The 26,820-nt window shown below is 37.0% G+C and overlaps 1 protein-coding gene across 1 annotated transcript; it reads right to left on the bottom strand.

The window, feature by feature from the left end:
* Positions 1 to 1,160: 1,160 nt before the first annotated feature.
* Positions 1,161 to 26,820, bottom strand: TMEM244 (transmembrane protein 244). The gene is made up of 5 exons (XM_012736583.2): positions 26,660 to 26,820; positions 8,624 to 8,709; positions 7,016 to 7,089; positions 2,906 to 3,031; positions 1,161 to 1,482 (listed from the first exon to the last, which is right to left on the bottom strand). Exons 1-5 carry the CDS (start codon positions 26,690 to 26,692, stop codon positions 1,391 to 1,393), a joined length of 411 nt encoding a protein of 136 aa, XP_012592037.1. The 5' UTR covers positions 26,693 to 26,820; the 3' UTR covers positions 1,161 to 1,390.

The following is a 26,820-nucleotide window of genomic DNA, read 5'->3' as shown; positions in this document are numbered from 1 at the left end:
TTGCAACAATCTCATTTCCTACAGTTTGCTGTTTTATATCTTGATTTTCCTATCTCATAAAATAGAATTCTATGGAAAATATGTTATTTAAATGGGATCATTTAAAACTAAGAGCTAAATGTAGATGACTACTTCTAGGAAATGATGATATTAGAAAACAACAGGGGAGATTAAAGTTAGACACCTTGAAGAATTTCTCAATTGTAAGAACTTGAAAATACTGTAAAGGCATAGAATGTATTGACTTTGTCTCAAGTCAGGGGTTGCATAAGAGATTTAAAAAGGTTCAGAATGTCCTGTATGCCATTGGGGCTCAAAGTATGGGCCATGGGCCAGCAGTGCCGGTGTTACTTAGACCCTACCAGACTAACTTTTGCAAGATCCTCAGGTGATTAGCATGCATTAAGCACATTCCAGTTTGAGGAAATCTGCTGTAAACTACACTTTGAGGCCCTTTATACTAATTGGGGGAAAAGAACAGAGGCTAATTTAACTTAGTATAGTCATATGTTTTTTTGTTCAATACCCAGGAGCTCTTTTCATGCTTTACTAGTTTCCGTATACAATCATTTCTGTTGTCTTTTCCACTTCCTTCATCATACTCTTGTCTTTATAGAGACATATCTTACGTCTTGACTATTTCACTTGAATCCTTCTATGGAGGGCAGTTCCCTCCTGTGATCTATAAATCAGGTTTTAGGCTCTTAAAAATTCTCCTAAAAATTCAAACTTTTTGAGGATCGATGAATGCTAAAAGAGGATTTATTCAGATTAAGTTGTAGACAAAAAGAAATTAGAGGAAGCTGTGTCTTGGTACATAAGAATAAATGAAATGTAGTCCCATGAGCAGATGTGAGAACATGAAGCTCTGTGAATAGATGAGGAGATGTCAGAGAAGGTATTTTTCCCAGCCATGAGGGAAAAATGATGGGGAAAGAGAAAAACTATTGTAGATTAGACTTGGGGGCAAGATAAGGAAATTTAGGGCTTAATGAAAACTTTTCCAGGATGTAAAGACTTTGAAGGTGTTCACTCACGTTAGCACCCCCATTATTGCTCAACATATAAGTCAAGTCTATGTCATTTCTTTATAAATTCAAATTTTGTTAAAAGGAGAAGTAGAGTATGCTATATTTCTTACATGTCTATTCACTGACCTTTTTTTGCTTCCAAGTACATGTTAAGATGGCACCTTCTCTCACGTAGATTCTATCTGGGCTGTCGTAAGAGTATATTTGGGCCAAAAGAAACAACGAGTGGAGTCTATCTTCAGTGAAATGTGTGTCTTTTCATTATTTTAGACATCATCATTATTATTATCTTAGATAATATTATTATAAAATCTGTCTGAGATAATAAAATCTATTTCCAAAAGTTGTTCTATTTAACATTATTTTTGTTCATTAGAGAATTTAAACTGGAACAATTCCAATATACCTAAAGCAGCCCACCAATGTGATGTCAGGGGGAATTCCGACATAACTGCAATAAAAAAAAAAAAGGTGTTCATTTTTTTAAAACATACTTTTTTTTTTTTTTAACTCACGAAGAAATACTTGTTTGGTCAAATCACACCCACATAACAAAGAGAAAGTTTATCCACATTCATAAAATCAGGTAGCCCCAAAGTTATACTTCAGTCATGATCTAAAAGGTTATATTAGTAAATCAAATATTTGGAACTCGCTCCTGGAAATGATGGGAATTGTTGAGTTCTTATGTCAGGTCACAACATTGACTGGAAGTGACATGCAGCAATGACGGGCCTCAGAATGAATCCTCAATGCCCGAGTCCCCCTGCAATTCTAACCACTTCACTCTGAACTCAGTGCTATCCAACAATCATTTGTTAAGCATTTTTTATGTGGCATACGTTAGATAATTAACTCATAACTTTTCTGGGTCCACAACCTATAGCACATCTCAACCCCGGAGATAAAACCACCTTATGCCCCCCAACCCCTTTTACAAATATCCTGTGGCTGATTTGCAGAGAAACTTAAGCCCTAAAGTAAAATAGAAAATTTGAGATGGCGGCAGGGCGTGGGGGTGGGGGCCGGCTGCGGAGAAAGGGCACCATCCAGTGATTCTCTGAGTTACTGAGAGACAGTTTGTATCTGAGGAAACCAATGCTAGGGAGTTAACATACTGGTATTCTCAAATAGCACTGAAGCTGGAAAGCTGCAATTTATTTGGAAGTTATGTGTCCTTAAATTGGAGACAGATTTACTCCAGTGTAGGAGTAAATTCTGAAAGGAGGGATGAATGAATGGATGAAATGATCATTTACTGAGTAATTATTATATGCTAGGCACTGTCAGACAATTTCTCATTGACTCGCTGAAACTTCACCCATCTTCTCCACTTTATAAAGGAGGAAACAGAGGAGAGAGATGTGACTTGTACGAGACCTCGTCTAACACCTAGTAAAAGGTAGAACTGGAATTTGGATCCATTTTCTTTTGACTCCAAAGACCACAGGTAGAAATAAAAACCCTTTAGTCTAAAAACTGATATTCTTGTTAAAATAACTATTGTTGGACAGGTTTCCTTGGGTCCCATTTTCCCCAGTTTCTGTCTCATAGAAGCATTTGGGAGGAAAAATAAATCTTACAGAAGCAAACACTGTACAAGTTGCTGACAAGTTGAATGTGAAAGAATAGGAAACACCTATTCTTACATTAATTCTTACATTCTTACTAAAATCCTTACATTTTAGTACAGTTCTGAATTGGAAGATGGAGCTATAGAAGAACTTGACCAGGAGGGGAGGAGTGAAGAACTTTTATCATCACTTATTATTTAGCCATCATAGGAGAATATGCATACAACAGGTTCTACTCAGGAAGTGAGTTAGGTACATCAGATTTAATACACTTTCTTTCTGTTATTTTATTTTGCTTACCAGTTGAAGTGATGGCAACATGAAGAATAGTTACTAAAATAGCATAATCCCAAACCCATTCTTCCACAACCAGAACAAAAAGCAATCCACAAACAAAGTAGGTGACCTCTGTTGAGACTAATAGAACTGCAAATAAAAGAAAGAATATTATCGTTTAGGACTAGAGCAACCAACAATTCTGAAATACAGCTAGTAACAAGACCATGGAAACTTACCCTGGGAAGAAATTTAACTTATGTAAGAATTTTTTAAATGCTCCATCTCTTAACAATCCTCATATTTGGGTAAAAACTTTTAACATATTCCATTTTTAAATAATTCTTAGATTTATAGAAAAATAACAGTATATAATTTGTATTTCATGTTCTTTGTACTCAACACTTGAGAAGATGAAATACAATAAGGAAATGTTACAATATAACCAATGCATGCAAATCTGTAATTGGATTGCAAATCTCATTTTAAGATGAATTAAGATCTAATGAAAAAAATTCACTTTTAAGTTTTCAGAAATGGAAAAACTCAAATGTAAGAGTTTATTGAACTATAACATTTCTTTGGTACCAAGCACTGCCTAACTTGGAAATGAATTCCTTTGTGTCTTTGTAATAACACTTTATGTTCAGATAGTTATCTGGGAAACATAGCTGATAACCATGGATGAAATGGCCTCATAAATGACAGGTGTGGATGGAGATACTCTTCTAAATCCACTGAGTCACAGAGTAGTTTCCCTGAACATGTATAAAGAACTAGATATTTGTAAGTTAGGACCACAAATCTCTAAGAGCCCTGAACATGTGATAAGTGAACTATCTGCCCTGTCTTTGGTATGGATCTTAAGACTACAGTGGTATCAAAGGAGAGATTCATCAAACGTTAAAGTAGCCAATATATGTCACATTGTAGGGCAGAGGAAGGGCAGAGGAATTTTTCCAATTGTCAGGAATTTACTTGGGTGGGGCAGTGAGCTAACCGCAAACCTTTGCTTCTGGTCATTGCTTGCTTGCTACACCGCTGTAGAGGGAATTATGGGATGAGGTCATTGAAGCACGGGCGACTGGCCCATCAGGCAATAGAGGGCAACCAACCCGCCAATTATTTCAAAAGGCAATAATGGGCAACCAATCATTTAAAGGTCAACGCATTATCCACTCGTAGTCAGCTTGTGCGCAGCTTGTGCACCATGGGGATAAAAGGCATGCCGTTGTTCCGGTCGGGGTCCTTGCCTGCGAGAGTGGCCACTGCGTTGGTGCTCTGGGGCTTGGACCCTGGCTAGCCAGAAAATAAACCTCCTCTTGTGTGATTGCATCCTCGATGTCTCTGCTTTTCTGTCCGGTGGGGCTGTGGAAGGTCGGTCCCTAACAATATACCACCAAGTTCCCTTTGTAAATTATACTTTCCATACAAATTACCTTTCTTTCCTTTTAAAACACAGGAAATAATTGGTATATTCATACAATTCAGGAATCAATAAATCTATGCAGACAAACTATGTATTTTTCAAAGCAAAAATACAATAATCACCTTATGTCCTATTGTGTAGAAGTAATTTATTATCCAACAAACCACTGATTGTCTAGTGGGTAAGCAAGACACTCAAGTCGGCAAGTCCCAGGTGCAATCTTTTTAAAGGCCTCACACTTATTCCTCTTCAATTCTATTTGATTTAACTCAATTGGCTTCAAAAGTTGAGTGGAGGATTCGCACTAACTCTTTTTCCATTGCACAGGAATTCCTTTGTGCAATACAGATCAGCTCAGCATGTCCTGCCACCTAAAATCAAGGAAGGAGCTGTCCTGTTGTATCAAATTGATCATATTGACACCACCTCTTCCCATCACACTTCACTCCTTCCTCCACCACTGACTTACAGAACCTCCACATTACATAGGGAAATAGAACTGTCTCCTTTGTCAAAACTTAGAGATTTTATAGGTTAACTTGCAGTTGCTTAGAGAAAGTGGTTTTAATCATGCACAAGATGTATTGGCATATATTGACATAGAGTTATGCTTTGTTTATGTTATGAAAGAAAGCATGGATTTAAAGGAAGTAGTATAAAATTGGAAGTAGGGAAACCAGCATTCTAGCCTCACCTTTACAACTGAAGAGTTAATAAAAGCTTGCACAGGATTTTAACCTCTACATCAGTCTGTTTCCTTCTCCATAAATTGGGAAATGGAGTACTAGCTTATCTATCTCAAAAAATTACAGAGAGGATTTTAATTTAAAATGAAAGAAATATGCAAACTATTCTCTGTAACGGAAAGGAAAGATAGTAGGAATCAAAATGTTTTAACTGGACTCACACTCTCCAGTCTCCTGGCTAAAACTGATCTCCTGGGTGACAAAATTATTGAAACAGATAGGAAACCTGACCTGAAATACATGTCCAAGGCTCTGAGATTACTCTTACATTTTATCTCCAAGATTACACAGGTCTAGATTGAGATGACTCTTACATTTTATCTCCAAGATTAAACAAGTCTAGATTCTCAAAGCAACGACTTTCAAGAGTTATGGCACTTATCTCCCCAAGCCCCAAATTAAAGATCTAATAGGCTAAGGGTTTATTGATATCTTTGTACAAATGTTCATGTTTCGTGGGAAGAAAGAACAATATAAACTGTGCCAGACATCCTGGGGATCTTCACTAATCTTAGCTATGTTAAAACATGGCCTTTCTTGGCCAGCCTGTGACATTGTCCTATCTTTATTGACTAACACAAAGGCAAGCATTAAATAAGAACAGTTGAGTTTTCAATCTCTCTCCCTACCCAAAACATACCACCCCATACGTGACTCTTTACTGTGACTATCTTCTTATCATTTGTGAATTGTCCTGATAAAAACTAGGGAAGTACCCAAAGAGAAAGTTAAGATAAAATGTTAGACCTCTTTACCTCATTAGAATAAAAATCTCTTGTTCTCAAGTATTCTTTGTTATCCAAAACTGAATCCATAATGGCAAAACAAGGATACTCACTTGAGGAAGCTGTTCTAAAGCTTTTCATTTGAATTCAGTAATTTTAGCTGACCAAGTCTCCTATACAAATTATATTTAAAATCTGGTTTCTTTGGTCTCAGGCAATTTTTGTATATTTGCATATCTGTCTCTAAAAAGATGCCTGATGGTATTCTAAAGAATTGTAATGTTTAAAGAATTGATAGTACATTAAAAAAAAGAGTAGGGAGAAACTGAACAGAATGTTAAGAATAATTACTGTGTATAGAAAGTAAGTTCGTGATTTATTTTCTTCTCTTTTCTACTTGTACATATCTTCTAAGCTTTCAATAATTAATTTTCCTTATTTTATAATAGAAAATAACATTAAAATTTTACTTTTCTAAAGATGGGACAAACTCACCAAGAATACCCCCAAAATGAGTATATTTGACAAATATTAAATAAATATAGGTGTGATTATTGTGTACATACATAATAAGGTCTATGAACATACTAGGTATTAATAACTTCTTCAACAAAAATGCCAAATTTAAAAGACATAACTTTTGTCTTAGTATATTCTTTCTTATTGCTTTTCCTCTGCAACAAATTCTATACTATTTGGGAAGAAAAATAAAACAAAGGAGAAATGTGCAAAGTGGAAAATGAAAGTTCTCTGTCATCCCAGATGGGAGATAACAGTTTGTTGCATAATTCTCCAGACTTTTTACAACTGACATCATGTATTTTACTCTGTTCTACAAAAATGAAATTATACTACACAAACCCTTTTGTAGTTTTCATTTTCTAGTTCAAATCTCATGAACATTTTTCTACATCAGTACATTAAATTATTCTTCCTTTTCTTTAAAAAATATTTAGTGCACAAAAAATTCACCCATAATACCATGAAATAAAAATTCACATAAGAAGTCTTATTCCCTTTCTCTACCTATTCCATCCTATTCCACCTTCTGGGAATAGCTACTTTAAAATTTTTGATGGTACTTTTTCTAATTAATTTTATAGTCAGACATAATATGCAGAGATAACTCAGGGGCAGACCTGATATTTATAAAATTTTTCTTTTTAAAAACATTTTGATTTTTGGAGGCACTTAGTTTACTAGTTGGCAAGGATTAAAAATTAAAAACAATTACCTTTATAATTTGTGTTGAGCCATGAGGGATTTGTTTTGAAATCAAATGGAGCCAGGACATCCAACTCATATGCCCTGAAGATGTTAGAAATGAAAATAGTTCACTCTGTAGGAGATAATTCATAACTGTTTCATAACTGCACATAAAAGCTTTGCACATCACTGTTCACACGCAAAGATAAGTCATTAGATTTACGCACAATGTGGCATATTTTAAAACTGGCCTACTTGGATGGCAGCCAAATAACATCTTGTCCACATTGTCTTCTTTGTCCAATTAAGTTCCACTTTGTCCACAAGTGGGCTTAATTGTATTTGAGGTCTCAGCTGTAATCTTGGTACTTCCTGCCATCAAATGTGGGAGGAGAACTTCATACCCAGCAGTGAGCAGACAAAGGCTTGGAAGCAAAAAGACTCAGGTTCTAATCCTGGTGGGGTTGTAACTGTGAACTTGGGCAAGTCACTTAACCTCGCCAAGCTTCTATTTCTTATCTGTTAATTGAAGAGCTTAATTGCTGAGATCCCTTCCTGTTCTAAAATTTGAGTCTATAATTGTACGTTTGAACTTTCTACTGGGCCTGTATTTGCAATTATGTACATCTGGTCTATCAGTTAGCTGCCTCTTAGAGCTTCAAGGTCTTCAAATTCCTCACCTCCAACTCACATTAACTACAAGCCTTTGAAATCTTGTACTGGATAAGACTGTGTCCAGCACAGTCTTGCCTATTCCCTGCCCCAGGCATGACCTCACTGTCTTCCGTCCCAGGCAGAGGCTGAGACTGCATGTGAGCACCAGATGCTTACTCAGTTGGTTTGCCTGCAAGCATGCCAAATTACATTCTTTCCATTGCAAAAATTGGTATAATTATTTCTTGGTATTAATTTGCATATTAAAATAACATTTTTTGCTTGCACAATAAAATTAAATTGTATAAACACTTAACTTCTAGGAAATTATTTGTAAATATGTATGATATATTTTAAGGCAATCAAAATATGGGCAACCTAAATTGGTAGGGACAAAATTCTACCATTGCAAGACAAAAAATTACCAGAAAAATAATGCATCACATAGAAATGATACCATTAAAAATACATGTATTATCTCAGTTCGTCTTCGTGATAACTCTTTTTGGATTATTATTTCCATTTGACAAATGAAGACACTGAAATAAGAGACACTCTATGGTTTGGTCAAGATGACTCAGGAAGTTAGTAAAAACTCAGGGTAGAATGCAGATCTCCTGACTCTCAAAAGCTATTTCCAGGGTGTAACAGAAATTATTTAAATTGGATATAGATTATCTCCAAGCTCCCTCCTCTGATTCAATACCAGCCCACGGAGTAATATTTTCACTTCCTTTCCATGACCATCCTCCAAAGAGGTAAGAGAGACAGTCCTGCCTGGTGCTATCCAATTGATTTCATGATTGTTACTTTTATCATTTTCAAATATAGAAGATTTGTTTATTTTTACCTAAGAAAGTAAAAAGTCATTTAAAAAATCCACATCCTCTCATCCATACAGGCATGTCAAATATTAAATAGACACTCCTTTCATAGTCAATGTCAGCTTTTTAATTCTGTTTGAAGACAACGTGCTACTTACTTGAGCGTCAGGCAGCCCATGCTCAGAGACACGTAGTACACAGTGTAGAACAGGATGACACACATAACAAGGTTCTGCAAAACAACCTGTGGGGAAATCAGGCGTGAGGTCCAAGAGCCTGGGCTTTTTCACATGGTTGCTGGTTACTAGTTTGACAAACAAAAGATGATGAATGACCGCTAGTGTTGGCTAGCCGCGTATTGCTCTGAGACCCATGGGGTGGGAAGGACTTCAAAGTGTAGGTGCTGTTGACTAAAGAGCCTGGCATATTGCACATTTGCACCAAGCATTAATGCAGCATATAAATCCATATCACTATCCTCCATCCACTAGGAAGAACTTCCTAAATGCCAATATTTCTATTTTAACTTAATGGAATGATTCTAAATCTCAGCTGTGGTAATAATCAAAATATGAGAACAGTAAACTTCAAAAAACATGAACCAAAAATCCCACATCATAACAGAATATTAATAATTAAACTGTGTGCCAGAATTTATAGGGCAATTGGCCAAAGCACAATAGATGGTTCTGAGATGGACTCTTCCACATCTGAATCCTAAGAAGGAAGCATTACAGATAAATGGGATTTAGATGGATTATTCAACAAATGGTACTGTGAAAATTGTCTAACTTCTGAACAGAAAAATCCCATTAGATTCCAGTCTTGTATCAGACACCACAATAAGTTTCAAATGGATTAAAGGCTTAAATGCCAAAGAATAAGTTGGGAGAAAATATTTGCAGTATCTATCACAGGCAAAGCATTGATATCTATAATATATAAATTCACACAAATAAAAAGACAAATGAGAAATGGACAAAGTATATAATAAATATGCAATTCACATGAAGAAATACTTAAGCCAATAAACAACCAAAAACTTTTAAAATATATTCTTAAGAATATATAACAAAAATTTCAGCATTGCACATGGGAAATGCTCAGTTTATCCAGCTTATTCTTTTCACTTTTGAATCTTTTGGAAAGTCATTTTTGTTTAGCTGACACTCGGACACTTTAGGATTATTAATGTTCTCTAAGTGACTAATTCACCAAGTTTACCAAATCTGCTCATTGGCCTGGTTACAGAAGAAGCCGTGTGTTCCAGGCAAGAGGAGGAGGTGACCACCCAGTGGCTGAATGGACCAAATGTACAGGTTTACCATTAAAAAAATGGGTGGGCTGTCAGACCTAAGAGGACCCCGGAAACAAAGACTCCAGGGCTCTGGGACTTGCAGAATCTACCCCAATACCTGCCCCTATGCCATCCCCACCCCTCCACTCTTTTCCTTGCCCTCCCCCACCTGCGAAGTCTCTTCTCTTTCTGCTTCTCCTCCTCATCCCCCTTTCCCCTCAGTGTCTCACCATTCCTTGTCCCCTAATCTCCCCTCCCTCGTGGCCCTCAGTGTTCCTTTCCTCAACCCTTGGTCTCCTCCTATCCTCGGCCCTTGTTCTCTCCCTAAGACCTGCATAGGCTGTGGTTCCACGACGGCTGACACAACACTTTCTAAAAAAAAAAAAAGAAGTAAAAGGACGGGTGCAAAAGAGATCTTCTTCCCACAGCTGTTTTTCTTTTATTAGAGAATAAAATCTTTCCAAGAAGCCTCCAGCAGACTTCCCATTGTGTCTCACTGACCCCCACTGGGCCATGTGCCCACTTACTGCACAATCACAGGCAGAGAGGAAAAGGGTTTCCCAGGGCAGGTTTAGAACATCAGGACTGCTCCCAGGGATGGGAACCTACTGCCTCGATGAAGTATTAACATAGAAGTTAAAATTCTATTAGCAAGCAAGAAGGAATGACGGTGTGCAACAGTGTCTTCCAGATGGAGAAATCAAAATGGAATTGGCTAAAAGCCCTCATTTTGTAGAGAAGATTATGTAGACGTCAAGAGGAATCTTTACCTGAGTTGATGGTCCAAATACAGTGTCCACCCATAAACCGGCTCGATTCCTTCCCAACTATCAGGATGAGAATCTGCTGATGGGAGCTGAGTATAAGCTAGGGAACAACTTGGAGCTTCTTCAGCCCTCTAATTCTGTTAAGAGTGCTGTGTCTTTGCATTTATTTTACTCTTTATACTATGTATTAATATCAATTAGTTTTTCTTTTAATAGCCTCCCATTGAAATATTTCTAGTTGATTGCATTATTTCATTTCAATCCAAAATAAGATGAATAATATATAGTCTCTGTACTAATACATATTTTCAAACAACTATTCTTATTTCTGTTAATATCAAAATGTATCTATTATTTATTTATTTTTATTTCAGCATATTGTGTGGGTACAAATGTGTAGGTTACATATATTGCCTTTGCCCCACCCAAGTCAGAGCTTCAAGTGTGTCCATCCCCCAGACGGTGCACACCACACCCATTAGGTGTGAATATACCCATTCCCTCCTCCTGTCTCACCTGCCCGACACCCGGTGAATGTTACTACTATAAGTGCACTTAAGTGTTGATCAGTTAATACCAATTTGATTTTGAGTACATGTGGTGCTTGTTTTTCCATTCTTGTGATACTTCACTTAGTAGAATGGGCTCCAGCACTATCCAGGATAATACAAAAGGTGCTAGATCACCATTGTTTTCCATGGCATACATATACCACATTTTATTAGTCCACACATGTATTGATGGGCACTTGGGTTGTTTCCATATCTTTGCAATTGTAAATTGTGCTGCTATAAACATTCGAGTGCAGATGTCTTTTTTATAGAATGTCTTTTTTCCCTTTGGGTAGATGCCCAGTTTAAATAACGTTTTCATTTTTTCATACATTCTCTTGCTATAAATTTTTACTTTTATAATCCTAACAAGAGGATTGTGCTACATACTTAGAAAATCCACAAATACAAAATCTCTGTAAGACATTTAGAACTGTTTTTCTTTTTGAAGTTAAATCATAGTTTGTGGAAGAATATATTTGTTGACAAATTTTACATATAGATATACCTACTTTTCCTGACAAATTTACAAAACACTACGTGTAAATATCACAATAATACATGTTAAGAGGATTTTGTAAAAAATATTTTGAAAAGCAAGGCATAGTTTTTGTAAACACTTTTTTCCATCTGAATTGTAAATCTAGATTTTCAAATAATGATTTTCTTACAAGAAAATTCACTTGCCTCTAATACTTTACACTAACGGTCCCCAACCTTTTGGGCACCAGTTTCATGGAAGACAATTTTTCCACAGATTTGGGTGGCGGGAGGTCACGGATCTCTGTGCCCAGGTTCCTAACAGGCCAGAGACGGGTACCAGTTGGCGGGGGTTGGGGACCACAGCTTTACACAGCCTGTAGAACTTACAACTTTCCCAAACACAATCATATCCTGACATTCTTCTCTTGATATCCTTCTATGATCTCACACCATCATCAGGATTTATTCATACACATTTTCACTTGACAAATAGCTACTGAGCGGGCGGCAGAGCAAGGTGAATTGGATGTGATCTCAGCCGTAGAGACCCAGCCTAGCAGTTCTCAAAGGTACAAGTATCGGACAACCTGCGGGGCCTGTTAAAACACTGATTGCTGGGCCCAGCCTGAGTTTCTGATTTAGTAGGTCTGGGGTGGGCCCCAGGAATTTATGTTTCTAACAAGTTCCCAGGGGATACTGGGTCTGCTCTACCTATTACCACACTTTGAGAACCGCTGATCTAGAGGCAAGAATGAGTGAACAGGTGGCTACAATACAGAGAGAAGAGGTATGATTGAGGAGTGAGCAGAAAGAGTGCCATGGAAGCTCAGGGAGAAAAAGGGGAGGATAGGGAGAGAGAGAGAGAGAGAGAGAGAGAGAGGGAGAGGAAAGAGAGAGAGAGAATGTGTATGTGTGTGCGTGCGCGTGTGTGTGTGTAGGTGGAGTGGCAAGGAACATTTCTCTGGGCAGTGTTTGACAAAAACATTTATCGGAGATTTTACCGAGTCAGGTACCACATGGGCATTACCTTCCTTAATCATTATAAAAGTTCTGAAAGGTAGATTCCTTTTTTAGAGAGAAGAAAAATGAGGCTCGGAGAGATTTAGCAACTTCTTCAATGTTTGACAATAAATTGCAGAGCCAGAACTGGAGCCCTGGGCTGACACTTAACCCTGGTGCTATGTGCCAGGAGCTGGCTTGGGGGAGGGGCTGCTCTAGGCAGGGGGAGATGCACTTGCAAAGACGTGATTGGAGCTAAGCTTGTAGCGGGGTGGGGTAGGAGAGTGTTTATAGAGCTGAGGGCAGATCATTAAGGGAATTTTATGCCTTGATGAGGAATTTTGCATGTCTATGGAGGTTGTGGGGAGACTCAAAGATTTAAGGAGCAGTATAGTTTGGAGAAGAGCCATTGGGTAGAGAAAGCATTTAAATGGGTTTGCAATATCCTAGGCCAGCAGTGGAAATGGCGAAGAGGACAGACGTGCATGGTATTAAGGAAATATAATCAACAACTTGTGGGGGCCAAGCGAGAGGGGGCCATCGATTACATCTCCCAATTTTCCAACCTGGTTGACCAGATGGATCATAGGAGAAGGTGCAAGATCCGTTTGAAAAGGTTGGAATAGCAATTGATGATCTAGCCTGGTGCTGTCCAATAGAAATATAATTTCTATTCTATTTAAATTTAAATTTTTCTACTAGCCACATTTATAAAAATTTTAAAGGGTGAGATTAATTTTCATAATATTTATTTAATATATCCAACATGTTATAATTTTAACATAAATTAATCATTAAAAGTATTGAGATATTTTATATTGGTTGTTCACACTACATCTTAGAAATTTGTGACATATTTTATTTATAACACATCTCAGTTTGGACTAGCCACATTTCAAATGCTCATTAGCCATGTGTGGCTTGTGGCTACTGTACTAGACAACATAGTTCTAACCTCTGCCTATCCTTCCAGACCCATCTTCCAGCCCCATCCTTTCATCCCCTCATCCCCTGCTCCAAACAGTTGATACTCTAACTATATTGACTATTTATTGAGGGATTACTAAATGACAATCACTGTACCCGTATTTGCTCATTTTATCCACCCTTTCCTGTGCACCACCATTACGTGCATATATGAAAAGCTCTCTGGGTTTGGTTAACTATCATCAGCATTTCACAGATTTATAAACTGTGGCAAAAAGAGGTTAAGAAACCTATCCTCACTCATATGACCTGTATGTGGCCAGGCTTCAGTCCAGATCTGCTGATGTCAGTGCTCTTGCTTTTAACCCTGCCTCCCACCTGGTAGGGTCACAAAAGCATGGTTAGTGATCAACTCTAGTTCAACACTTTCTTTTTAAAAGTATGGAAACTGATACTTGGCCAGGTTAAGTAAACAGCCCTAGGACATTTACTCTATTTAGTAGCAGAGTTGAGGTTAGGGGAAAAAAAATTATATTGAATTACCCAATAAAGGCACTTAATAATGCTGTCCAAATGACTGAACACATAATTTCATTATAATATAAATGTTATTATTGCACTCTAGGAAAATCCAATATATGAGAATTTGTAGCAGTCTAGATATTTAGCTACTGTCAAAATTTTTATTATTCAAATATATTTGGATCCTGAATCAAACCATAAAAAAATTATGACATTTATGAGACATTTGGCTATTTAAACTTCACTGAATATTTAATAATGTTAAAGAATTATTGTTAATTTTTTAAGGTGTGATAATGGCATGGTTTTTTTAAAGTTCTTATCTTTAAAGCTACATTGGGACATATTTGTAGAAGAAATAATATGATATCTGGGTTAGCTTAAAAAATAGACAGGTGGGAGAATAGTGGAAATGTAGACAAAACAAGATTGAAGATGAGTTAGTTGATAATTGTGAAGTTGGGCAATGGAAAAATGAAATTCATTATACCATTTTATTTAAATTTGCAAATGTTTACTTTTTTCATGATAAATTTTTTTCATGATAAATTTTAAAATTTTCAATAAATGTATTCAATCAGTGAGCATCTTTACAAGTACACTTTTATTAATGAAATTTTGAGGAACATCCTCATATTTTAGGGATTGGGGTAAGGGTAAACTTTGTTTAACACCTGTAGGTGCAAGCGCCATGCTAACCACTTCGCAAACCTTGTCGCCTTTAATCCTCATAACAACACTGCCAGATAGGAAGCGGGGCCCATACTGATCATAAGAAAACACATGCTGGCGCTTTGCCCTCTGTGGTAAAGGACACACAGTTTTGGGGGGGTTACACGTACTCTGGGCCATTGAGATGGGTTGGGTTTGGGGGGAAGAGGGCCGCTGAGCAGTTCCATGCGCTCAGCAAAGTCCCGGGGACCAGAGGGCCTATGGTTGTTTTGCTGGACTATCCGAAGGTGACAAGGAGATAGCCAGCTATGCCCACCAGCAATGGGGAACACAGCTTCCACAGCTGCACAGTGCGCTGATGGGGATCTGGAAGCAGATGGGGATCTGTCCACAGCGAATGGTCCACCTTCCTTTTGGCCCCCTGGCTCCAGCCACAGAATGTTCTAGGCAGGGCATGTTCTTGCTCTACTGACTCCGCTCTTCTCTGTAGGCTCCAGCCCCTGCAATTCAGCCTCGGTCTCTCCCCCCACCATGACCACCCACCACCACTTCCTCACCGTCTGTGTCTTCTCTCCTTCCGGATCTGGTTCCTCAGCTATATCCCTGGGGAAGGTAGTCCAGCTACCCTCTCTGGGGTTTCCTTTTCAGTCTATTGTTGGACCTTATTATTTGGAAGTCAGGAGAACAAATAAACACCCTCAACACTGGATGTTCCTTTTCCTTGCATTTCTGCAACAGCAAATCTCATTCTCTTGGACAATGTCGCTTCCAATGGAGAAACTGGTAGACAAGAACAATGCAAAAACATGTCCCAATATTATCTTTTGTGTATAGGAATATCACCCTGGGTTCTACTATTTCCTTTGGGCTTGCCCTCCTCTTTGGCGCTCCAGCCCTACAGAAGTACTTCTATTCCTGGGAACGTTCAATGCTGCTTCCCCTGTCTAGAACTAGCTGCTCCTCTCTTTAGAAAGCTAACTCTCATTCATCTTTTCAGGTCTCAGCTGACCCCTCACCTCTTCCAAGAAGTTTCCATGACTTAGTATTCTCTACTCAGGCCTCTCTAGTCTTCTCTTCTCTCCCTAATATAGACCTTATTAGTCTTACTATGGGTAGTAATTGACTATAACTGAAGATTTATAATATTCTAATACAGATCATTATAAATATAATTTCTTTATTAAAAAGCTCCTATCCTTTTTTTTTGCAATACTATTCTGAAAGTGAATTAAGTCAGCAAATTGAAAAATTTAAGATATGATGAATGCCCTGCAATTTGTTTTCAAAAAACCATCTGGTACAACTGGTCTTTACGTTATCATCTTTTTGATCACAATATTTTGATGTCAACCTTCCTTCCACTGCCCCAAACAATAAAGCATTTTTTTATAAGATGAAATTGAGGAAGGACTACGCCTACACAAAAAAGAATGGAGGAAAGTTCCATGAGTTTGAGGTTTCAGAATCTCCCCAAATGGAGAGTGGTATCCTTGACAGGGCTAGGCTGGGTCCCAGACAGAGTATGGGTATGTGCAGGTTGCATCCCTGAGTATGGGCCCCTGAGTATGACAGCTGCATGACTCACTCAACTGTCTTCTCAGTTTCTACACTGGCTTAACTGGGCATAATTCAAAAGAGAAAAGCTCATATTTCATTCCTTTCTCCCTGAGTTGATAGCCACCTCTTTTCATTTATCTCTTGAATTTTTCTTGTTGTGTTTGATAACATCCCAATGGGATGTCTTCCACATACTCCTGTATGGTTCTTCAAGTAATTACTAAAAGACATAAGACTTAATTGTTCTTTAATATCCCATTTTATTTAAGAAGGGACTGGGAGGGAAGAAACGTGTCCACTTTGCTCACTAACATACATGTGGTGTCCGGTGTTGTTCCTGGCACATAGTAGGTACTCAAAGAATGTAAGGTGAATGACTCATTACAGTTTTAGGATTGCTAGAAGCACAACCCTGCAAGACATTCTCATTATTTAACAAGAATCCATTAAGATTGGTCAGAGTCCAGGCCAAACTAAACACCACCCAGATCAAAGCAATTTTTGCTGTAAAATGAGAGAGTAATCGATCCGCAGATAATTAACCAGTGTTGACATTCTGTTCAAAGCTGTTTCATGCTTCTTGGGGATAAAAAGGAAGAAGTAAGATGACACAAAATAATCATGCAGAAAACAATTAGAACAAGCAAGTACACCCACATTTATGTGACCCTTTAAAGTGGTCTGTGTAGGTTAGCTCACTCATCAGAATAAACAGGTGTGTTAGGATTACAGTCACCTCTGTGTAGATGAAGAAACAGAGACCCAGAGAAATCAAGTGATTTTTCACAAAGCTGTTCATTGGAAGAGTTTCAATGTTATATTACGTTTATTGACTCCCAGTCAGAAAGTAAACTTTGTGACTCTGATTACAGATGGTCTCTGGCTTACGATGGTTAAGGATTTCTCCACTTGTGTTTATTGGGATATAACCCCATCATAAGTTGAGGAGCATCTGTAAAGGGGCAAAACTACCTCACATTATTATATAGGTGCTAGGTACCTAGATAGCAATAACCTAGATTTCACAAAGGTATAGACTCTTTTTTTTTTTTTTTTTTTTTTTTGAGACAGAGTCTCGCTTTGTTGCCTAGGCTAGAGTGAGTGCCATGGCGTCAGCCTAGCTCACAGCAACCTCAATCTCCTGGCTCAAGCAATCCTTCTGCCTCAGCCTCCCGAGTAGCTGGGACTACAGGCATGCGCCACCATGCCCAGCTAATTTTTTATATATATATATTAGTTGGCCAATTAATTTCTTTCTATTTTTATAGTAGAGACGGGGTCTCGCTCTTGTTCAGGCTGGTTTCGAACTCCTGACCTCGAGCAATCCGCCCGCCTCGGCCTCCCAGAGAGCTAGGATTACAGGCGTGAGCCACCACGCCCGGCCTAGACTCTTAATAAGAATCATAATTGTCCATTCCCTTCATATTCAATATCAGCCTACATGTCCTTTAAGTGGTTCTCAAACTTCATTATTCTTAATCCTGGTAACTGCATTATGTTTTTGTTTTGTTTGTTTATTTCCTTTCACTTCTAGGCCTGTGAAATCCTGGTAACTGCATTTTAACAAACCTCTCAGGTGATTACATTGCAAAGATCTATTGAAGACAGACAGAGGAACTGGTCTAGGTGATAAACAAAAACATAGGCTTCTCCTAGAGTGTCCCTTCAGGTAGATTTCTAGATAGGAACTGGACGGACAGCTGGAAGATCTGGATTCCTGAGCTAAATGAGCAAGGGAAAAATTTCCAACTGAAATGAGCAAATTTAATCTTTTACTTCACTAACAATAAGGAAGTGCACACTAAAACAACAATGGGACACTATTTTTCTCCTACCAAGTTAGCTGGGGTATTTTTTTAAATGAATAACTTGTTCTGGTTCATGCAATAGACACTGTTCTAGACTGCTGGTATTCATAGAATTTAGTACAAAGCTATTAGAAAGAAATATATCAATCTGTATTTTTAAAAGTATACTTTTGAATCTAAAATACATATTTCTGGTAGGAAACAGAAAAGTTTTAATGGTGATTGTCTTTACATGGTGAAATCATGAATAATTTCTCCTCCTTTTTTGTATTTTATATTTTTAATGAAAAAAAAGGGACATCTAGTCTCTAGCAATTAAACATTGCATGACTTTGGGCAAGTTACTTTGTTTTATTTGTAAAATGTTTTTATTTGTAAAATAAGGCAGTGGTGTTTTTTTTTTTTTTTTTTTTTTTGAGACAGAGTCTCGCTTTGTTGTCCAGGCTAGAGTGAGTGCCGTGGCGTCAGCCTAGCTCACAGCAACCTCAAACTCCTGGGCTTGAGTGATCCTTCTGCCTCAGCCTCCCGAGTAGCTGGAACTACAGGCATGCGCCACCATGCCCGGCTAATTTTTTTTTTATATATATATCAGTTGGCCAATTAATTTCTTTCTATTTATAGTAGAGACGGGGTCTCGCTCTTGCTCAGGCTGGTTTTGAACTCCTGACCTTGAGCAATCCGCCCGCCTCGGCCTCCCAAGAGCTAGGATTACAGGCGTGAGCCACAGCGCCCGGCCAGGCAGTGGTGTTTTTAACTTTTTTGGCTCATTTTCTTTTTGAATATCTAATGTAAAACACGGACTGCACAGAAAAATGTATATACTCACAAAGACAAAAAAAATTTATGCAACTTTATTGTTTTCATAGAACTTCTGAAGTCTATTCCAAGGATCCCAGATTAAGAACTGATAATCTTAAAGGCTAATTCCAACTCTTAATATATAGGTACCAGGTAGAATGTACTTGAAGTTCTGTAGGCAAGAGATTATCCCCATCCTCATTAAGAATTAAGGAAAGCATCAACCTACTTATCACATCTACAACCATGGCAGATGCTACAAGCTATATCAATATCATTTGTAGGCTAGTATTTTAAATTATATTTGAAATTTCAATATATTCATTAGGCTCCTTCAAGTTGTAGGGAACAGAAAGTTCACCCTCTTAATGGGGATAATAGGAAAAAAATTCAAAATCGATTAAGTAAACTGTCTCAGCAGTTATTCAGCTCCGTTGGCTACCATTCAGGATCCAGAATAACTCAGTAGTTAAGAACACAGTGGCACTGGTGACCTAACAGTCACTGCAATAAATTTCTATGCTGGAACTGAACTTTTCTGATCTGTTTTTCTCTTCATTTCTTCTTCCAACTCTACTACTAACCAATTCCCTCTCTTACGCAAATATACCAGAAGAGAGAATCTGATTAGATAAACCAATCGCTATCTGGCATGTGGTACCATGTTGGATAGAGCTCTGTCAATGGTTGCTGATGGACAACTGACTAGACCATCAATGGCTGCCATTGAGTCAAATGAACTTCTCTAAAGCAAACAGGGATGTCCATATTATAGAGTTCACCTCATACAAAGCATGGTGACCTATGTAAAAGACATCCCACAAAAAGGGCTGAAGTAAGGAACAGTACCCAGGAAACTCAAAAACAGCCAGAGTAATCCGCAGGCCTCTGGCATATTTGCTGCTGGTAAACTCTTAATAAGACAAATGTTAGGAAAACAAGTTCAGATATAGGCGCCATTAAAATGAGTCTGATCACATTGGTTACTAGGATTGGAGTAGTTCTAGGAGGTGAGAGGAATTAAATAAATTTTTATTTTCAGCTGCTGGGTAGCAGTTTTCAGTCAATGAAGGACTTTGCAATTCCTTCTCCAACCTATAAAGTTCAGAAAGATCTATAATAAAATACTTTAGGGGTAATCTATCTCTTTGATTTTCTAAACTCTGGCTATTATTGAAATAAGATACATTCATTAATTCAGTCCCCAAAGTATTCAGTACAAAAGATAAAAATACAAACAAATCCTACTATTGAACTATTGGCTATTGTAGAAAATTTGGAAAACATAAAATAAATAACCAAAATCACCCATAAACTCACTAGTCAAAGAATAGTACTAGATCCATTATTCAACCAAACTTTAGTTAAATTGCTATTGAACAACCATTAGGTTCTTTTGGTCAACATATGTAGCTTTCAGAGATGAAAAGTAGTGAGGTTTTATGTCCCTCCCTAATTATCCTTGATTCAGTATTTAAGAAAGCATAAATCTGGTAGGGAATATAAATGTCTTAATGGTGTTTGTCTTTAGAGGAGGAAATTATAGACATTCCTTTTCCTTTTTTCTGTATCTTACAAATTTCTAACGAGAGAAAGAGAAAGACTAAGTTTTTTGTTGCATGTTACAATAATAAAAAATTGTACTTAAAATTGTACCAAATATACAAACATGTATTAGCAAACAAACACAAAGATATTCATACAACCTGTCCTTGAAAGCTTGGAGAAATCACCATCTCTTTCAGCACTTGAGTTTGTTAGATTTACTCTGAGGCAGTCACAATGACATCCTGAAGTCTGGATCAGCCATCCTGACCAGATGAGTTGACAGATTTCTCCATGAAGTGGGAGAACGACTCAAGAACATGTAGTGCTGTACTAAATCTTGGATTCTTCTCTGATGATATATAGGTGACTGGGCATTCCAGATTTTTATATTTTGTTCATGTAAAAGTAGTGAAGCCTGCTTAATTTTACATATTTTGAAGAAAACTCATTTCGCCAGTGAAAAAAGTAACTTGTTTCCGATGCTTGTTAACAAAGTTACTGGTATAATTTTCAATAATAATTTTTTCATTTCCTGAGAACCTCTTCAAGTGTGGATGCCTGATAAGAGTATTTCAGATGCTAACCAACAACCCTTGAGGTATATGCAGATTAACACTATTTTATGCACACACATCTCATACTATATTATACTAAAATATTTTGTGTACCACACAAAAATATATTTTAAAAATAGATCTGCTTTTTATATTTATATTCACTTTTTCCCCCTTTAAATATCTTAAAATGTAATTACAGCTTTTGCAAAGAGAGGACTAAGTCTAATGTGGAAGGCGGTTGTGAAATTGCAACTCGTTTACTTCTCAAAGGCAGAAAGCAAAGAGAAAATTTTCAAAGAACTTAAATATTTTTCACAAGTTCTCATAAGAGCAAGTACCTTCTCCTATATGCAACCACAAAACTATTATCACGCACAAGAAATTTTACATGGATATACAATATTATTTGTATAGAGTCCATATTCCAATTTCCCCAATTGTTCTCAAGATCAGAATCCTAGAATCAACCAAATTTTCGGACATTACATTTGGTTGTCATAGCTTTTTAGTGTCATACTCTAAATATGTCTGATGGTCTCCTGATGATTAGATTCGTCAGGGAGGAATTCCACATATTCTGTATTTCCCATTGTATCTCATGAGGAGACACATAATATGACTTTTTTTTTTTTTTTGAGACAGAGTCTCACTTTGTTGCCCAGGCTAGAGTGAGTGCCGTGGCGTCAGCCTGGCTCACAGCAACCTCAATCTCCGGGGCTCAGCGATCCTACTGCCTCAGCCTCCCGAGTAGCTGGAACTACAGGCATGCGCCACCATGCCCGGCTAATTTTTTTTGTATATATATTTTTAGTTGGTCAATTAATTTCTTTCTATTTTTGGTGGAGATGGGGTCTTGCTCAGGCTGGTTTCGAACTCCTGACCTTGAGCAATCCGCCCGCCTCGGCCTTCCAAAGTGCTAGGATAGCAGGCGTGAGCCACCACGCCCGGCCCATAATATGACTTTGTGTCATTATTTGTGATGGTCAGTTTGATCACTTGGTAAAAGTGATATTTGCCAGATCTCTCTATGTTAACTGTACTGTGTATCCTTTGTAATTAATTAGTAATCTGTGACGTCGTACTTGAAACTATGTAAATAATCTGTTCCCTCACAATTTTTCCCTAATTTTTTTAGCATCCATTGACATATATAGTCTGAATCAATTATTTACATTGCTTTTGTAGACCAATGATTTTATCATTTTGTTTTTTCTTCTACATTTTAGTAGGCATTCTTCCATAAAGAGATTTCCTTTATTACCCTTGAACTAATGTATAAATTTAGGTATTTATATTTATTATTTATTCATGATAACTGATAGTCTTTTTTTATTTTTTACATGTCATAATTCATTAATAGGATTCCTGTTGAGGCTAAAATTATCCCAAATTTGACCAGTTTTAGCACCTACAAGACACTGCCTGTGTTCTTTCTACATGTTCCCATCTTTTTTTTGTACTTCCTTGATTTCTAACATTCCATTGAGATATTACCTTTTTCCTTGCTGTATTTTCACATACACTTTTGTCTATTTTTAAGCATTTTATTCTCTTCCATTGATCCTTCTATCTATTCATGAATCAATAATTCTATACTGTTTTAATTACAGAAACTTTGTAGCATGTTTTAATATCTGAGAAGGCATTTTTAAAGAGGTTAGTGCTCATGTTAAGTGTTCTTACCACATGCACTCATACAAAACCATCAAAGAGGCACAGAAAACTTTGGAGGTGATGAATATGTCTGTTACCTTGACTATGGCAATGGTGTCACAGGTGTTTGCATATGTCTAAACTTATGAACTTGTATACAATAAATATGTGTAATTTTTGTATATCAATTTACTCCTCAATAAAACTGATTTAAAAACACATTAGAAGGCTACTTACCTCTCATTTTTCTTTCTTTCTTTTTTGTTTGTAAAATTCTCATGGCTATTTTATGTTTATTTTTTCCCTACAAACTTCAAAATCTAATTGACTAGCTCCATAAATCAACTTTGCTATTTTTATTGTGATTATGCTAAATTTATTGTTAAAATGGAAATAATTGATAGCTTTATAACATTTATTCATGCTATGCAAAACCAAAAGTCTCCAAACTTATTCAAGTATACTTTTGTTTCTTTCTATATGTTAATTTTTCCTCATATAGATTTTACACACGGTTACATTATTAAATAAATTCTCCTTTTGCTACTAATGTAACTGTAGTTTTATCTTCCATGACACCATCTAACTAGCTATTGTTTGTGTATAGAAAGGCTTCTGATTTTTGTATTTTAATTTAGTAGTCTATTATCTTACTTTTTTATTATTTATTAGTGTTTTCATCGAGTCTCTTGAATTTTCCAGGTATACTACAATATCACCTGTAAATAGATATAGTTTAACTTCTTCTATTTCAATTCTTTTGTTTATTCTGGTCTGAATGAACTGACTAGTACCTGTAATATATTCTTAAACAGTAGTGAAGTTAGTGGATATCTTTGCCTTGTTCTTGGCCTTTCTGTGAACACCTCTAGTATTCCCCAGTAAGTAATAAACCAGCTTTAAGACTGTAATGTGGTGCATGTTGTAGATGTATATTAACACTAAAGAAGAAATCATCAGTTTCTTATTTTATTTAGTGTTTTAATCAGGAATAGTTGTCAATTTTTATCAAAGGTAGTTTTAGCATCTATGAAGATGATCGTATGATTTTTCTACTTAGATTTACAAACACGGTAATTTATGTTAGTAAATAACCTATTTTTGAATCATGCTTACATTTTTTAAATAAATGTCACTTGGTCATGATGTTTTATTTTTATGACAAGCTCTGGGTTCTGTTTGCTAATATGTTATTTCAATGTTTACCTCCATATTCCATAAGTGAAGTTGATCTGTAGTTTATGTTTGCACTATCTTTATATGGTTTAGGTGACAACGTAATTCTCGTTTCATAAAAATATCTTCTGGCTTTTCTTCTTTTTCTATACTCAGAAATGATTTAAGTAGCATTGAGAGTATATGATCTTTGAAGACTTAAGAGAATTCCCCTATGAAATGTGGGCCTAGTCCTTTTATAATAACTTTCTCTGCTTATTCTGTGAAAATTGGAAGCTTATGTGGTTTTGCAAAGCAGAATGTTCCCATTGCCTACAATATTTTTACTCTTCTTTGCAGGGCAAATAGTTGTATATTCTCAAGGTCTAGCTCATATGTCATCTTCCTATCCCACCCCTACTATGATAGCACCCCCACTCTCCTAATCCCTCCTCCCTTTTGTTCTAAGATACAGGTTTCTCTCTGTCGCCCAGGCTGGACTGCAGTGGTGATTCCCAAATCTCTGGGACTACAGGCATAAACCACCATGCCTAGCTCCTCTACTCCTCATTTTTTTTCTTCTATAGCATTATATATATATATGTCTTACAGATCTGACCACATTGGTGTTGAAGCATATTTATTTATGGAAGATGCTCATTTCTCCAGCCTCTCAAAGACAAAGACGCTGATTTAATCATGTTTAATTCTTCAGACCCCAAAATACTGATTAGCCCTTCGTAGGTATTTATTTATTTATTATTTTTTTCTTTTTTACCTAAAGCAAAGCAGCAAGTATCTTCGTAGGTATTTAATTAATACATTTTGAATAATAATGATGGAAGGAAGGAAAAATATAATCAAAGACCTCTCCAGTGGGAACCCCTATTAATAAGGAATGTGGACTCTGCATCAGGTACACTGGGGTTTCTCTCCCAGTTCCTCACTGACAGGTGTGTGACACTGGCTCATTACTTTCTGAGTTTTGTTCTATAGGTAAAAATTTCACAGGGGTTTTGTGTTCAGAACACGTTGGGAAATTTCTAGCCTTAAGTACCACATGTGCTCAACAGATAACACTTTCCCTTCCATTTCCCCCCGTGGGAAAGCCTGCTTTTTAGATCTTTGGACAAGTCCTACAGAAATCATGAGATAATGGCTCTCTCAGCTGTAGGATCACAGCACAGGGGCTAGCCTACCGATAGTCGTTCCCTTTGAAATTGCCTGTGTGGATGAAATTCTCTAGTTCAGGTGAACGACTCCAAGAAAATGCAGGAATGTGTTGTACATCTGAGATTTTTACACATAGAGGGAAGTTTATATTAGTTTACTATAGTTAGGAAACATGTATTCTACTGGAGTAGACTATATTGTATTCTGAACAATAATTTAGCAGTCCTCATACCTGGGCTTTCTTCCCAGTTCTTGTGCTATTTCCCCAGACAGAAAATTAATTAAATGGCCTTTGGTCATAACTCTTTCCCTTGAGTCAGCTTTTTTCTCATTTAAAGTGTAGAGATAAGGGGGATTTAATTAGCCCACTGCCTGGCACATTGCATGCACTCAATAAATGTTTGTTGAGTCTTAGACTTATCTTTAGACGAAGGTCACTTTTGCTATTACTATTAATTTATGAGCATATCAGTAATTCTTGTGCTGATAATACTGACAATGAACAAGGACTTAAGAGAAGTGTAAATGAATAACCCACAGGGATGTATCATGAAAATTCAGATTCTCAACAACTCACCTATTTGGAACATACTCACTATTGGTCTAATGTTCTAAGGTTGTGATTCTATGTATAAAGCTCTGGGATTCCAAAATAGTGAAGAACTGCAGCAACTATCCAGATATTTCTGCTGCAATGAGTGTGTGTGTGTTTGTGTGTGTGTGTGTGTAAGCCCAGACTAAATATAGAGTCCCCATTCTTTGTGTAAGCTACTTAAGAGAAAGGATGTTATCTTTTAATTTTTATCTCTCCAGCAGGAGTTATTATTGCTAGTTCAATCCTAAAACTATATATAAATTATGAACAGTTTAAAATCCTCTTAAAAATAAAGTTTTTTAAAAAATATCTTCCCTGAAATAATGTTTTTACTGATTCTTCCTTGACAATTTTACTTAGCTATTGCCATGCTCAACATTTTTTACTGATGACATCTGTGGTGATGATGGCAATGCACAGAAAAGCTTCAGGAAATACATATAGTGCCGATATTTTACTAAAATGATGGTAGCACTAATTCATAATCGTAATTTAATTTTTAAGCAAAAATCTGAGTTTCCAGTGTCATTCCCTTAAGTCTGGCTCGTTGCAGGCCCAAAGCCTGTGTGAATTTACACAGCTGCTTTGAGGCTTTGCATATTTCCTTGTTTCACGTCCTTTGATTTTTTTTTTTTTTAAAGGGGTATTTTTACACTGAAATAAAACACAACTATTAACACTAGCCTCAGGGGGGAAAGAAACTAACAAACCTACAGCTTAAAATGTTTCACTACTCTGCCCTTAAAATCGTGCACACTCTTTAGAAGTTACAAAAATAAAAGCCACTCCCTGCAAAAAAAAAAAAAAAGATTGAGAACAAATTGTCGTGATTTCAGAGAAACCACAGGAGAAGCGCAGGTGTTAATACTAGAGAGCTTACTTCTCTAGTGAAATGGTACCTCGGAAACAGCCACTATTTAAACGTTTTAGAATCCTTTCTTGGGCATGGGCGCCTCTATATTGCCACATTACCGCAAGATGCAAGCAGTGCGGCAGAATGTTTTCTGTAGGGTATCCAGCCAAAAGTGAAACAAGTTGCCCACTGACAAAGAGGCCATTTATAGAACATATTCATTTACGCTGGTGCTAGGCAGCAACTGAAAAGCAATGCAAAGAAGAAATTTCTTTTTACCTTGCTTGGAGCAACTCTGACCTGGAGAGCCATGTCCACATCCTGCGTCAAGGAGGCGATGAAAGCCCCACTCCTTTATATCGAGGACATCTGGAAGAAGAGACAATTGTCACTGTGAGCTTTTCAATTACTCCTGGAGACTAAGTGTGAGACGCGGTAGT

The sequence above is a fragment of the Microcebus murinus genome, chromosome 5, assembly GCF_040939455.1.
Source record: "Microcebus murinus isolate Inina chromosome 5, M.murinus_Inina_mat1.0, whole genome shotgun sequence".
NCBI lineage: Eukaryota > Metazoa > Chordata > Mammalia > Primates > Cheirogaleidae > Microcebus > Microcebus murinus.
The sequence above is the reverse complement of the archived record's forward strand: the minus strand, read 5'-3'. Positions and strand labels throughout refer to the sequence as shown.